Source organism: Triticum urartu, chromosome 5A (genome assembly GCF_056163025.1).
Source record: "Triticum urartu cultivar PI428250 chromosome 5A, HENAU_Tu73, whole genome shotgun sequence".
In the NCBI taxonomy this organism is placed as follows: domain Eukaryota; kingdom Viridiplantae; phylum Streptophyta; class Magnoliopsida; order Poales; family Poaceae; genus Triticum; species Triticum urartu.
Window position 1 is genome coordinate 207,163,820 of NC_141877.1, and position 14,095 is coordinate 207,177,914.

Genomic DNA, 14,095 nt, shown 5'->3' on the forward strand with positions numbered 1-14,095 from the left:
GTCCTTCTCTCCAAGTCGCCATGGAAGGACTCGACCCTAAATGGGCGGGTCATATCATGGGGTTATATCCCCAACATTAGCCCCCATATTGATTTGACTTCAATCATGTCAATCTTCAACCAGATGAACATGGCGGGCTATCTTCCCGCCATCTTTGCATCATTTCCGAGTCTTCGAACTCTGGCTCGTGATGTTTTCATACTTGTTATTTTTTGATGTCTTTGAATCATGACGTCATCTTCCGGATTTCCAGGATCTCTAGCATGACATTGATATGTCTCCAACGTATCTATAATTTTTTATTGTTCCATGCTACTATATTATCTATTTTGGATGTTTTATGCATTAATATGCTATTTTATATGATTTTTGGGACTAACCTATTAACCTAGAGCCAAGTGCTAGTTTCTTTTTTTCCTTGTTTTAGAGTTTTGCAGAAAAGGAATACCAAACGGAGTCCAAATGGAATAAGACTTTCGCTATGATTTTTCTTGGACCAGAAGACACCCAGGAGACTTGGAGTGCAAGTCAGAAGAGCCACGAGGCGGCCACAAGGGTGGAGGGCGCGCCCCCAACCTTGTGGGCCCCTCGGTGGCCTCCTGACCTAGATCTTCCTCCTATATATACTCATATACCCTAAAAACTTCTGGGGGAGCACCACTTTTCCATCGCCGCAACCTTCTGTACCCATGATATCCCATCTTCGAGCCTTTTCCGGCATCCTGCCATAGGGGGATTCTATCACGGAGGGCTTCTACATCAACACCATTGCCTCTCCGATGAAGCGTAAGTAGTTTACCACCGACCTACGGTTCCATAGCTAGTAGCTAGTTGGCTTCTTCTCTGTCTTTGATTCTCAATACAAAGTTCTCCTCGACGTTCTTGGAGATCTATTTGATGTAATACTCATTTGCATTGTGTCTGCTGAGATCCGATGAATTGTGGATTTATGATCAGATTATCTATGAATATTATCTGAATCTCCTTTGAATTCTTTTATGCATGATTTGATATCTTTGCAAGTCTCTTTGAACTATCGATTTGGTTTGCCCAACTAGATTGGTTTTTCTTGCAATGGGAGAAGTTCTTAGCTTAGGGTTCAATCTTGTGTTGCTCGATCCTAGTGACAGAAGGGGAACCGACACGTATTGTATTGCTGCCATCGAGGATAAAAATATGGGGTTTTCATCATATTGTTTGAGTTAATTCCTCCACATCATGTCATCAAGCTGAAGGCGTTACTCCGTTCTTTATGAACTTAATAGTCTAGACACATTCTGGATAGCGGTCGATGTGTGGAGTAATAGTAGTAGATGCAGAACCATTTCGGTCTACTTGACACGGAAGTAATTGCCTTGAATATCGTCATAACTTCGCCTCTAGTGAAACCTATGGACCCGGGTCTATTTTCCATTGTATTGTCGGTGTTTTGGGAACGGCGGTCCCCAGACTTGCCTGCTTGCGGCCCACGGCGTGGCTTTGCTGGCAGGCCTGTATGGCCAATCTTCATCAACAAGGAATCAAGACCCTCACGAGGGGCCAAGCCTCGCGAGGCAGACGACACAAGACCTCCTTAGGAGAAGCCTCATCAGGCCGGCTCGTGAGGGGAGGAGAGTTCAAGGTCGGGCAAACCTCATGAGGTTCTCGTGACGTGAGCCATGATGACCGAGGCCAGGTGGGTGCCAGCGTGCAGCGTCCTTGTTTCCTCTTTAGTGCTAAGGGGCAGGCGTGGAGTACCGAGGCATCAAGCAAAGGTTTCCATATTTGTGCAACGAGACCAAGACCAGAATAACGGCAAGACGGAGGTCACCGTGGAGCCCAGGATGGCGTCACTGCCAGAACCTTTCGCAGGCGAAGACCACCTTTTTCAGGATAGCTTGTACTAGTTGTCCCCTTTCAAATTGGCCGTTGTTGGCTCCCTTCCTGCTCAATATTTGGGGAGAGGACCAGGGCCTCTATAAATAGGACTAGCCAACATCAAAGGCAGGGGGAGAATCGACGATCATCCTCAGCTATACAAGTGCACCAAGCACAAGGACACCTCAACCTGAGGAGGCTGTTCTTCCCCTTGTACCGTTCATCCTCAGCCCAAGAGGCAATCCACCACCACCACACTATAATAGGGTATTACACCACAACGGTGGCCCGAACCAGTATAAATCTTGTGTCCTTTGTGTTGCGAGTTCGTCGAGCTAGTTCGTGAGATCAAGGCTAAGTTAGGATGCGGATCGATAGGGGGGGAGATCTTCTTGCGCACCCCAGTGTTCGAACCTTAAGGGTTTTGCCGGAACCCGTGATCCGACATTTGGCGCACTGGGTAGGGGTGCGCCAGAGTCTTCCTTCCGTTGGCTCGCGCTCCACCATCTTCACGCCCGCTCCCCATGGCGGACGCCCCTCCAGCTGGATCTACCAATGCCCACAACAGCGCTTGGTGGCTCCGAGCGCTCTCCCCCGCCTTGCGGCGGGTGCAGTGACCACCCAAGTTCAAGCAGGAGATGCTGCCACGCTACGACGGCACGGCGGACCCGTCGGCTTTCCTGCTGGCATACGAGGAGGCCGTCCTGGAAGTCGGGGCGACAACAAGGTCATGGCCAACTGGTTTCCAATGGCCCTTGCGGGCGCGCCGCGCGCCTGGCTCCTCCACTTGCCGGAGTCTTCTGTCGCCACCTGGGAGGAGATGCGCGGCCTCTTCATCACACACTTCGAGGAACCGGCGGCCCCCGTTGTCGCAGCTCCTCTTGGCGGTTCGCAAGCACCACCCTCAGATCGGCACCCGAACCGACGGTGGCCGCGCGCTCATAGCCAACTAGTTCCCAATGGCCCTTGCGGTCATGGCCAATTGGTTCCGAATGGCCCTTGCGGTCATGGCCAACTGGTTCCCAAGCACCACCCTCAGATCGGCGGTCATGGCCAGCTGGTTCCCAATGACCCTTGCGGGCGCGCCACGCGGCTGGCTCCTCCACTGGCCGGAGTCTTTTGTCGCCACCTGGGAGGAGCTGCGCGGCCTCTTCATCACACGCTTCGGGGAACCGGCGGCCCCTGTCGTCGCAGCTCTTCTCGGCGGTTCGCAAGCACCACCCTCAGATCGGCACTTCAAGCCGTTCCTTCGCCAGATCGGCGTCGCCTCCAAGCGCCTGGGGGCTCCGCCCGGCTGGGCCGCGCCTGAGGCCAACCTCACCTTCAACTCGGAGGACCATCCTAGCTCCACCGTCGGTTCAGATGCGCTCCCGATGCTGTGCGCACCCACCATCTGCCACGTATCCATCACCAAGACGCTCGTCAACGGCGGCGCCGGCCTCAATGTGCTCTCTGTCGAGGCCTTCAGCTTCCTTCACGTACTGTTTGAGCGACTCCGCCCTAGCAAGCCTTTCTTGGGAGTTGGCGGGGGCCCCGCCCGCTCCCTGGGGCATATCCGCCTCCCCGTGACCTTCGGCACGTGTGACAACTACCGCACCGAGCTCATCGACTTCAACATCGCCCGCATTGGCCTTCCATACAACGCCATCCTCGGGTACCCAGCTTTGGCCCAGTTCATGGCAGCAACCCATCCTGCTAACAATCTCATGAAGATGCCGGGGAGCCAGGGCGTCCTCACCATCAAGGGGGATGCCAAGGAGGCCCTGGCGGTGCTCAAGCTCACCCTCAAGGCCGCCGCGGCAGCGCGACCCACCGACACGGATACTTCCAAGGCCAAGGGGGCCGTACCAACCAAGAAGAAGCAGTTCTTCACTCAGGCCAAGGCAGAAACCAAGCAAGTGTTGGTCGAGGAGGACGGGTCCTCAGGGGCAACCTTTACCATAGGCGCCAACCTCGAGCCCGCTCAGGAGGAGGCGCTAGTGATGTTTTTGCATGCAAACAAGGAAGTGTCCGCCTGGGAGCCCGACCAGCTGGTAGGGGTCCCAAGAGAGGTAATAGAGCACCACCTGAAGGTGTGCCCCAATGTATGCCCTGTGAAGTAGAAGGCAAGGCGGCAATCCACAGAGAAGCAAGCTTTCATTGTCCAAGAAACCCGCAAGTTGGAGGCCACGAGTGTCATTCGCGAGGTTCGTTACCCCGAGTGGCTGGCGAACCCCGTCGTCGTACCCAAGAAAGGCGGGAAGGAGCGGATGTGCGTCGACTTCACCAACCTCAACAAGGCCTGCCCCCAAGATCTGTTCCCGCTTCCGCGCATCGAACAGATCGCCGACTCCACCGCCGAGTGTGATTTTCTATGCTTCCTGGATGCGTTCTCAGGATATCACCAGATCAAGATGGTGGTAGAAGATGTGGAGAAGACGGCCTTCCTGACCCCGTGTGGGGTGTACTGCTACACCTGCATGCCGTTCGGACTGCGCAACACGGGCGGAACCTTGCAGTGACTCATGCACATCACCTTGGGCCAGCAGCTCGGGACAAATGCTGAAGCCTATGTTGATGACATTGTGGTGAAGTCTCGAGAGGCGGAGACCTCGATCCGACACCTAGAGTAGACCTTTGAAAGCCTTCGCCAGGTGGACTTGCGGCTCAATCTGTAGAAATGCGTGTTTGGCGTCCCTTCCAGCAAGCTACTGGATTTCCTGGTGTCCCACAGGGGGATCGGGGCCAACCCAGAAAAGGTGAAGGACATTGAAGACATGAGTCCACCATAGACCCTCAAGGAAATGTAGAAGCTGGTTGGTAGAGTGACTGCATTGGGGCGCTTCATCTCCAAGCTGGGAGAGCGCGCCCTGCCCTTCTTCAAGCTAATGAAAAAGACGGGCCCGTTCGAGTGGACCCCGGAGGCCGACCAAGATTTCCAAGACCTCAACAGATACCAGACCAGCCCACCAGTAATGGTGGCGCCACGACCTTGCAAGCCACTAGTGCTCTACCTGGCTGCTAGTCCGTACTCAGCCAGCGTGGCCCTGGTGGCGGTTCAGGAAGAAAACCAAGCCAAGGGCACATTGCGCCATGCCACACCTCCAGCAAAGACGACGAAGGACCAGAAGGGTGCCGCAAGGGTCGAAGCAGTAGCGGCAGAGGGTCAGGCTCGGCAGGACAACGCCCCCGAACCCGCGAAGACTTCGGCAAGCGACCAAGCATCAGGGGCTCAACCCCCTCAAGAGGATCCTCAGCTCCTAGGGTACGCAAACCTCGTCAGGACATGAACCCTCGTCGAGCACCCGGTATACTTCGTCAGCACGGTGTTGAGGGACACAAGAGCGCGATACCCCATGCCTCAAAAGCTCCTACTCGCACTCCTAGTCGCCTCGCGAAAGCTGCGGCACTACTTCTAGGGCCACCCCATCAAGGTCGTCTCAACCTACCCACTGGAGAGAGTTCTCAGGAGCCCCAACTCTGCCGGAAGAGTCGCTGAATGGAAGATCGAGTTGCAAGAATTCCAGCTAGAGTTCAGTACCACCAGGGTCATCAAGGGGGCCGCGCTCGCTGATTTTGTGGCAGAGTGGACAGACGCCCCAGCATTTGAACAAGGAAAGGACCGGTCCCTCTCGCTGGGAAGCGAGGCGCCTGACGGCTGGGTCATGTATTTTGATGGCGCCTTCGCGTGTCAGGGCACGGGGGCTGGAGCTGTACTCATCTCGCCCACTCAGGACAAGCTGTACTACACCGTATAGCTCTGCTTCCAGCAGGGCAAGAAGGTCTCCAACAACATTGCAGAATACGAGGGCCTCATAGCCGGCCTGAAGGCTGCAGCGGCACTAGGGGTCAAGCGTCTCACCATCAGGGGCGACTCATAGCTCCTCGTCAACTTCTCCAATAAGGTGTATGAGCCGAAGGACGAGCACATGGAGGCATACCTCATGGAGGCACGCAAGATGCAGAAGAAATTTCTGGGCCTGGAATTGCAGTACGTGCCCCGAGGCACCAACAAGGAAGAAGATGACATCGCCACAAGAGCATCCAAGCGACAGCCCCAGGAGCCTGGCGTCTTCGAGGAGCGGCTGTTCAAGCCATCAGCCGCGCCGCCGCTTTCGAGAGCAACTCAGCCTCGGGAGGAACTCCCACAGCCGCCAGCCTCAGGAGCCCCAGCTTGCGGCCCGACCTCAGGAACACGCCTACTCCTAGCGCTCGATCCCCAAGAGGGATGCTGGACCAAGGAATTCAAGGAATACCTAATACAAGGGGTGCTGCCAGAGAAGGAGGAGGTCGCGGAACGCGTGGCCCATCAGGCCACGACATACTGCATCCAGGACGGTGAGTTATACAGAAAGCGACCAAATAACATTACACTGTGTTGCATCTCTAGAGAAAAGGGGAAAGAGCTGATAGCTGACATACACGGCGGAGACTATGGGCACCACTCGTCGTCATGAACCCTCGTCGGCAAGGCATTTCGAAGTGGATTCTACTGGCCTACGACACTCAACGACGCAACCGAGCTGGTGAAGTCCTGCGAGGCCTGCCAATTCCACGCCAAGAAGATCCATCAGCCAGCTCAGGGCCTCCATACTATCCCACTCTCATGGTCGTTCATGGTCTAGGGGCTAGATATTCTGGGCCCGTTCCCTCGGGCGCCTGGGGGCTATCGATACCTCTACGTCACCATCGACAAGTTCACCAAGTGGCCGGAGGTTGAAGCCGTTCGCGCCATCCCAGCTGGCTCTGCAGTCAAGTTCATCAAGGGCCTCGTGAGCCGCTTTAAGGTCCCCAACCGCATCATCACCGATAACGGCCCGCAGTTCACTAGTAATCTCTTCAAGTCATATTGTGCTAACCTTAGAACGCAGATCTGCTACGCCTCAGTAGCACACCCCAGGAGCAACGGCTAGGCCGAACGCGCCAACGCGGAGGTCCTAAAGGGCCTCAAGACTAGGACCTTCAAGAAAAAGCTCGAGGCCTGCGGCAGGGGCTGGCACGACGAGCTCCAGTCTGTGCTGTGGTCGATCCGCACCACCGCCACCAAGCCAATAGGTGAAACCCCGCCCTTCCTCGTCTTTGGAGCTGAAGCAGTCCTCCCTCACGAGGTCGAGCATCGCGCCGCACGGGTCCTAGCATTTGATGAGATGTAGTAGGATGCCATGCGGGGGATGGATCTCGTGCCGGGGGAGGAGCGACGCCATGAAGCTCCACTACGGGCGGCAAGATACCAACAGGCGCTGCGGTGGTACCACTGCCGCACCGTATGGTCCAGGACTCTTGAGGTGGGTGACCTCGTCCTGAGGCGGGCGCTCTCCAGGGAGGGGCTGCATAAGCTCTCTCCTATGTGGGAGGGCCCGTTCAAGGTCGTCCACGTCTCCAGGCCTGGCGCCGCGCGCCTAGAGACACGGGACGGGGTACCCGTCTAGAACACCTGGAACATCCAACACCTCCGGAAGTTCTACCCATGAAGAAAGGCCCAGTGCCTGTGAAGAAGGCCCGATGCCTGTGAAGAAAGGCCCAGTGCCTGTGAAGAAGGCCCAGTGCCTGTGAAGAAGGCCCAGTGCCTGTGAAGCAAGGCCCCATGCCTATGAAGAATTGCCGCCCGTGACACTCTCACGTAATAATGAGTGGGGCTGTACACGCCCGGGAGCCTCAGGAGAGCCGCCCTTGGGCCTCGGGGGCTCCCACCCACGCCGAGTGGCAGCACTTAGCTCTGCGCTGGTGAGAAGTTGTCGAAGACTAGACTAGGTGCTGGATGCGGCTTTTCATTTGCTTTCCGAAGTTGGTTCGCCCCTCTTTTAATCGAAGTTTGCTTTCTGGTGTCTATTGCTGGTTCCGTTTTATCGCTTTCTGCCTTCGCCTCTTTGGTCGACGTAAACTATCCCTTGCGTCCCTCGCAAGGGGGCTGGACAGGTACCTTCGTGAGCTTCCTCCTTCTGTATTTTTGTGAGGCACCCTCGTTTGAGCCCACAAGCTGGCGCACCTCTCCTGGTCCGTGCCCCACGGGCATCGCGACGCGAAGCACTGAGTCAAGGCCAGCGGCGCCTATAACCAAACCCCGGGTGAGCGATAAACCTCTTAAGAATTTTTTGTAGTTCCTAAGTGCATATCAGGTCAAGGAGACCTCGACAAGCACTAGGAAGCGAGCGCCTCATGAGGAGGAGGTCACTCAAAACAAGTCGAGCTAAGTTATCCCTACATAAAACAATAATGTTACGACACAGGACAGGAACGGCAAACATAACATAACGATTGGGACCATAGTTCGATACACGCCCCTCCGGGGCCCATTCTAGTTTCTTTTTAATGCAGGAAGGAAAGGAAGAACAAAATAAGTGGCACCTACAGCGGTCCATGGGCGCTGGCCCCAGCGCTCGCCTGAGCTCAGTCGAACCCCTCCTCGTGCTGCACGGAGGCGCGGCGACGAGATGACCCGCCACCGTCTTGGAAGCGGGTACGGCGGAGTGGCAGCTGGTCGTAGCCGCCACTGCTGGAGCTGTCGTTGGGTGAAGAGCTGCCGTAGCCAGACGAGGCGCGGTCGGCGCTAAGGGCGAGTTCGCTCCCATCATCGTCGCGGCCGTCGCCAAGGCCGAGCACCTCCTCACCGTCGTTCACCTCGGGGCGGCACCCGACGGGACGACCATCTTCCCCGAACACCGACACATAGAGGGTCGCATCGCCGTCGTGCTTGAAGTGAAGGGAGCACCGCTTGCCCAGACCGCGCGCGCGGGCGAACGTCTGCCAACCGCGGGCCAGAGCTACATTGCCCGCGGCGGAGGCCTCGACCGCAACCCAGGAAGCCCTACAGGAGCAGTCGTCCGCCTGCAGCTAAAGCCCACCAAGAGCTGAGGCCAGCAGCTTGTCGACAAGGAAGCGCGGGAGCTGAAGCCAGTTGCCGGTCGGGTCCTCCGACCAGACAACGAACTCCAGTAGCATCTCCGCCGAGTGGAAGCGTGGCCGGGGAGGCCGTGTGACCACGGCGTGCCTCCCCTCATCGAAGGGACCACCACAACCGGAGCGACCCCTGCCCCGCGAAGCGGCACCACCGCGGCTGCGTGGAGTCGCGGCGGGGGTTGCGGTGTGCTTGCGGGACGGACGCATCCACGCTTGGGCACCGGAGAGCTGGGCCCCTCGCGAGGGGCCTTCCCCTTCTCCGCGGCGGTGAACCTCCTTGACGGCGCCATTGGTGGCAGGAGAGGAGCAAGGAAGGAGAAGAAGCGGAAGAGGAAGAGGAAGGATGGGCGACGGGGGCTCCGCCCCCCTCTCACTTATACCAGGTGGAGCCCAACCAGCACCCCCACGATCACAGGTGATGATGGTTTTCCTTGCTTGTCGCATGGACTTGTCACGTCGGGAAGTTGCTGAGGCAGCCTCGGGAAGCGACAACGCCCACGTCCAATCAACCGCCACGCGTCGACAGAGGCCACAGGCTATTGGGGCCCGCGGCGCTCCGCACTTGACCCTTGGCTTCGCCTCAAAGCCAAGCCCGAGCGCACCTTGGGCCCGTGGGCTACTGTTGGCGTTCTGGGAACGGGGGTCCCCAGACTTGCCTGCCTGCGGCCCACGACGTGGCTTTGCTGAGAGACCTGTACGGCCCATCTTCATCAACAAGGAATCAAGAACCTCGCGAGGGGCCAAGCCTCGCGAGGCGGATGACACAAGACCTCCTCAGGAGCAGCCTCATCAGGCCGGCTCATGAGGGGCAGAGAGTTCAAGGTCGGGCAAACCTCGTGATGTTCTCGTGACGTGAGCCATGACGACCGAGGCCAGGCGGGCGCCAGCGTGCGCAGCGTCCTTGTTTCCTCTTTAGTGCTAAGGGGCAAGCACAGGCGCGGAGTACCGAGGCATCAAAGCAAAGGTTTCCATATAGTGCAACGAGACCAAGACCAGAAGGATGGCAAGATGGAGGTCACCGTGCAGCCCAGGACGGCGTCACCGCTAGAACCTTTGGCAGGCGAAGACCACCTTTTGTTAGGATAGCTTGTACTAGCTGTCCCCTTTCAAATTGGCCGTTGTTGGCTCCTTTCCCACTCAATAATTGGGGAGAGGACCATGGCCTCTATAAATAGGACTAGCCACCACCATAGGCAGGGGGAGAATCGAAGATCATCCTCAGCCACACAAGTGCACCAAGCACAAGAACACCTCAACCTAAGGAGGTTGTTCTTCCCCATGTACTGTTCATCCTCAGCCCAAGAGGCTATCCACCACCACCACACTTGAGTAGGGTATTACACCACAACGGTGGCCTGAACCAGTATAAATCTTGTGTCCTTTGTGTTGCAAGTTCGTCGAGCTAGTTCGTGAGATCTAGGCTAAGTTAGGACGTGCATCGATAGGGGGGAGATCTTCGTGCGCACCCCAGTGTTCGAACCTTAAGGGTTTTGCCGAAACCCGTGATCCGACACATATAAGTTTTTGGTCTACATTTCTAGTTTCCTATTTACTTTCTTTTGCAATCTTTTGCAGTCTTCCATAAACCAAAAATACCAAAAATATTACTTTACCGTTTATCCATCTCTATAAGATCTCACATTGCAAATATCCGTGAAGGGATTGACAACCCCTTTATTGCGTTGGGTGCAGGGTTGGTGTTTGTTTGTGCAGTTATTCAGTGGCTTACGCGTTGTCTCCTACTGGATTGATACCTTGGTTCTCAAAACTGAGGGAAATACTTACGCTACTTTGCTGCATCACCCTTTCCTCTTCAAGGGAAAAACCAACGCAAGCTCAACATGTAGAAAGAAGGATTTCTGGCGCCATTGCCGGGGATATCTATGCCAAGATGAGACATACCAAGTACCCATCGTAAACTCTCATCCCTTGCATTACATTATTTTCCATTCGCCTCTCTTTTTCCTCTCCCCCACTTATAAAATGATTTTCGAAAAGATTTTCCTTTTCTACGCCCCTCTTTTGTTCGATCTTATGTTTCTTGTGTTTCCATGTGCCTTCTATTTGCTTGCATCTTTGCTTGCGAAATATCTATTGATATGGATCCACTCAAAGTTTTCTAGCTGGATCATCTTAGATCCATATGTGCTCGTGCTGAAACCCCAACTAGTTTAGTTGAGGGAAGATCTTCAAATGAACATGCTCATTTTGTGTGTCATCGTTTGTCTGAAAAAGGGAATCTCTTATGGAATCAAATAAATTGTTTGCTATTCTATGCTATGCTTGGAATCTTTATTAAATTTATGATTTTACTTGTTTCTCTAAGAACCCTAAAAACACCTTCCCTACCTATGTCAGTTTAATGATAATGAAATCTTATCTTCTTATGAAAAGGGTGTTTATAGTTACTATGATATCAAACAAATTGAAGAATTTGTTGCCTTTAAGGGTGCTTATGAAGTTGCTTCTTTGATTGAAAAGTATGATATTACTCTCTACAAATCTGAAATTTTTTGACATACCTAAATATTGCTATGAAAACTAGTCTCATAATGCCTATGTCAAAGAATTTATTGAGAGAATGACCATTGCTTTGGAAGAAAATAATGATATGCATGAATCTATACATAATTATGATTCTGATGATTTGATTGAAATATCCCTTGATGAATATGATGCTTGCTATTCTTATGGCCATGATGCCAATATTTGTGGAGATGAATTTCCTATAGTTCCTTATGTTAAACATGAGATTATTGCTATTGCACCCATACTTGATAGTTCCTTGAATCAAAAGCATGATTGCAATGATGTTATTATAAATTATATTAATGTAAATTGTGCTAATAATATGCAAAACCCTAAGCTTGGGGATGCTAGTTTTTCTATGTCCACTATTTGTTGCAATGATCATGATTGGGGTGATTCTTCTTGTGATCTTAAAAATTTATTTAAGCCCCATGATGTATATGAGATTGATAATAATGTTTGCAATAATATTGAAAGTGGGTTTGGAAGAGTGTCAAGTTTAGATCACACATATTTGGATAATGTTCAATCTCATGATTTTTTTTATAAAATTGGGTTTGGAGAGGTCATGACTTTAGTTAATGTTAATCCCACTATTTCGAAAGAGTGTCAACTTTGCATGCATGTGGATCATGTAGAGAAATTTCTATGTAATAGCTATATTTTTGAATTTGAATATGATCCTACATGTAATTATTATGAGAGAGGGAAATATGATTGTAGAAATTTTCATGTTACTAAATTACCTCTCTTCATGTTGAGATTGTCTATGTTTTATTCTTCTTCCTTGCATATGCTAGTTTTTGCTTGCCTTGATAATTTATTTGCTTATAAAATACCTATGCATAGGAAGTATGTTGGACTTAAGTGTGCTTGTCACATATTTTATGATGCTCTCTTTGTGCTTCAATTCTTGTCTTTCATGTGAGCATCATTGAAATCTCAATGCCTAACTAAAAGGCTTTAAAGAACATCGCTTGTTGGGAGCCAACCCAATTTTATTTTTGTTTTTCCTTTTTAGGTTCTATTTTGCAAGAAATATTTCATCTAATCTCTGGTTAGATGTGGTTTATGTTTTAATTAGTGTTTGTGCCAAGTAAGACCTTTGGGATAGCTTACGGTGATAGTTGATTTGATCCTGCTGAAAAATAGAAAATTTTGCGCCCAGGAGATTAGTTTTCATTTTTTACGGAAGCATGATAAAATACTGAGTCCTTCTGCATAGGATTAATAAATAAATTTTCCAAGACTTCCTAATTTCCCAGGATTTTAGGAGTTACAGAATATTCCAAATATCCAGATTGCTATAGACTGTTCTGTTTCTGATAGATTCTATTTTTTCGTGTGTTGTTTGCTTATTTTGATAAATCTATGGCTAGTATCGGGGGGTTTGAACCATGGAGAAGTTGGAATAAAGTATATATTACACCAATATAAATAAATAATGAGTTCACAACAGTACCAAATGTGGTGATTTATTTTCTTATACTAACGGAGCTTACGAGATTTTCTGTTGAAGTTTTCTGTTGTGAAGTTTTCAAGTTTTGGGTAAGGATTTGATGGACTATGGAATAAGGAGTGCCAATAGCCTAAGATTGGGGATTCCCAAGGCACCCCAAGGTAATATTCAAGGAGGCCAAAGGGTCTAAGCTTGGGGATGTCCCGGGAAGGCATCCCCTCTTTCATCTTCATCTATCGGTAACTTTACTTAAGGCTATATTTTTATTCACCACATGATATGTGTTTTTCTTGGAGTGTCTATGATTTGAGTCTTTTCTTTTTATTTTTCCACAATCATCCTTGCTGTACACACCTTTTGGGAGAGACACGCATGAATCGTGATTTATTGGAATGCTCTATGTGCTTCACTTATATCTTTTGAGTTAGGAAAAATTTGCTCTAGTGCTTCACTTATATCTTTTTAGAGCACGGCTGTGGTTTTATTTTATAGAAATTGATGAACTCTCGTACTTCACTTATATTATTTTTAGAGTCTTCTAGAACAGCATGGTAATTTCCTTTGGTTATGAAATTATTCCTAATATGATAGGCATCCAAGAGGGATATAATAAAGACTTTCATATGAAGTGTATTGAATACTATGAGAAGTTTGATTCCTTATGATTGTTTTGAGATATGAAGATGGTGATATTAGAGCCATGCTAGTGATTAGTTGTGAATTTGAGAAATACTTGCGTTAAGGTTTGCAAGTCCTGTAGCATGCATGTATGGTGAACCGTTATGTAACGAAGTTGGAGCATGAGATGTTTTTTGATTGTCTTCCTTATGAGTGGCGGTCGGGGACGAGCGATCGTATTTTCCTACCAATCTATCCCCCTAGGAGCATGCACGTAGTACTTTGTTTCGATGACTAATAGATTTTTGCAATAAGTATGTGAGTTATTTATGACTAATGTTGAGTCCATGGATTATACGCACTCTCACATTTCCACCATTGCTAGCCTCTCTAGTACCGCACAACTTTCACCAGCACCATAAACCCACCACATAATCTTCCTCCAAACAGCCACCATACCTACCTATTATGGCATTTCCATAGCCATTCCGAGATACATTGCCATGCAACTTTCCACCGTTCCGTTTACTATGACATACATCATCATTGTCATATTGCTTTGCATGATCATGTAGTTGACATCGTATTTGTGGCAAAGCCACCGTTCATCATTTTTTACATGTTGCTCTTGATTCATTGCACATCCCGGTACACTGCCGGAGGCATTCACATAGAGTTATATTTGTGTTCCTGTATCGAGTTGTAAGTAAATAGAAGTGTGATGATCTTCATTATTAGAGCATTTTCCCATGTGAG

The 14,095-nt window shown here is 51.0% G+C and overlaps 1 protein-coding gene across 1 annotated transcript; it reads left to right on the top strand.

Annotated features, from left to right (window-relative positions):
* Nucleotides 1-5,765: 5,765 nt before the first annotated feature.
* LOC147970802 (uncharacterized) lies at nt 5,766-6,246 on the top strand. The gene is made up of 2 exons (XM_087523638.1): nt 5,766-6,174; nt 6,227-6,246. Exons 1-2 carry the CDS (start codon nt 5,766-5,768, stop codon nt 6,244-6,246), a joined length of 429 nt encoding a protein of 142 aa, XP_087379764.1.
* The last annotated feature ends 7,849 nt before the right edge of the window (nt 6,247-14,095 follow it).